Below are 1,810 nucleotides of genomic sequence, written 5' to 3' on the forward strand. Positions count from 1 at the left end.
GTGTTCATAAGAAATTTGTAACACCCTTATCTCTCCCTTGGCCTTAATAAATAATTTTATTTTCCATACTCTTTCTTCGTTTATTTTTCTTCACCCCCTATCAATTATTTACTTATAATTTTTCTAATATTCGATTCCAATTATCTGAACACTTCTTATTACGTAATCTTATAATTTCTATGAATGTTATTTCAGTGTCTATATTTTTCTAATCATTGACCTATTTTCCTATTATGTAACATTGATTCAAGCCTTTTATTATTCTTATCACAACTAGTACACCTGTCATTACACTATCAATTAGTACTTACTTACTTATTATTAATTTTGATTATGTAATCTATTCCAGTTATCATTGACTCATAAACTGCCTTGATTGGTTTAATAATTTCGTATATGCATATAAATATTACTGTATATTAGAGTAAAGCCTGATGAGGATCTAATCGAAAACAATATTGTTCGCTTATATATGTTGTTCTAAATCACAACTTTTATGTGTTTAAATAAATAAATTTATGTATAGACAAGTATAAAAGATCAGAATGATCGTAAACAGGAATCACTCGTACACAACATTACAAGCAGAGACGGATGGTGACTAACAGTAGAATTCAGGACGCATGTTTTAGACATAAACAACATGGTTTAAGGAAAAACTAATTCACAGAACGAAAACTATAAGATAATTTCAAACTCAAGATCTAAGGAAATACAAAGAATGATTGTATCTGAACCACTCATTGAACTATGTTACACAAAGCCTCCAAACATTGTTTACAACAATTCAAATGATCACAACCAGGTAGTCTGAATCTACTACAAAGTTCAATCCAACAATCACACGTTTAGGTTTGGTCGCAATTAAACTCTACAAATTATATCAGGTGGAAAATGCACATTCGACAATCTATTTTTATGGAATCGGAGCATTACCAGAAAAGTAAGTTGTATATACAATTAACTTGATTTTATGATAGAAAATATCTACACACACTAATTAAATTTTCAGTCTAAAATAATCAAAATGTAGACGAAATAACCACCAAAAATAAAAAACTGAACCAACTTGATATAATAAACCACAAGTAATTTTAGCCGGTACGATTGTCCCATTTTTCATGTGTTCTTGTATTTCACTAGCGAATTCAGAATCTGATGAATCACGAGCTTGTCGAAGTAATTCACCAGCAGATAAGTGTACAAATCCATATTCCTGATAATAGATAGAAAAATGATTTTAAAAAATTGTATGGAAGTAAAATATTACCAAATCATACTATTCGTAAATGAAAAATCCAAATAGTAGGTCACCCATCACTACCAAATCTCTGTTTAGATGATAAAAAATTAACTGGTGATCTGAGAGATATACATATAGAGATGTAAACTTCTTAGTTAGGATCTCCACGATAAACTTGGTCAAAGACTGGTAGTCGTAAATGATATAAATACAGTAAATCGACTGACGGGTTAGTGGATCTTTACCTACTGAGATGATTAGGATATGTATTACGTATCCCCACCCATCGACTAATTCGATAAGCAATGTCTGCTAACGTAATAGGTTGGGCGAAAGTTACGTGTGGACAAGCCAAAACGTGGTATCAATTAATGAAGACATTGGCTACTGGGACTGAGCCATGTAATTAGGTAGGTTGTGGTCCGTGTGATTATCGTGACCAAAGGTTAAAATCTTTGGATGACATAGCTCAGAATCGCGTGCAATGGTTCAGGTTCATCCAATCTGTGTCTTCCCGTAGAACCCAATTTTCTAAATTTCTTATAAATTTTCATTTCACTAATTTAT

General features: G+C 31.4%; 1 protein-coding gene across 1 annotated transcript; it reads right to left on the reverse strand.

Moving 5' to 3' along the window:
- Positions 1-1,000: 1,000 nt before the first annotated feature.
- On the reverse strand, positions 1,001-1,216 carry Smp_177230 (cytidylate kinase; the record flags this gene model as incomplete). The annotated part of the gene is made up of 1 exon (XM_018792102.1): positions 1,001-1,216. A coding segment is annotated over one exon (216 nt), but the record flags the coding sequence as incomplete, so codon positions are not given.
- Positions 1,217-1,810: the final 594 nt, after the last annotated feature.

The sequence above is a fragment of the Schistosoma mansoni genome (assembly GCF_000237925.1).
Source record: "Schistosoma mansoni, WGS project CABG00000000 data, supercontig 1023, strain Puerto Rico, whole genome shotgun sequence".
Taxonomy (NCBI): Eukaryota; Metazoa; Platyhelminthes; class Trematoda; order Strigeidida; family Schistosomatidae; genus Schistosoma; species Schistosoma mansoni.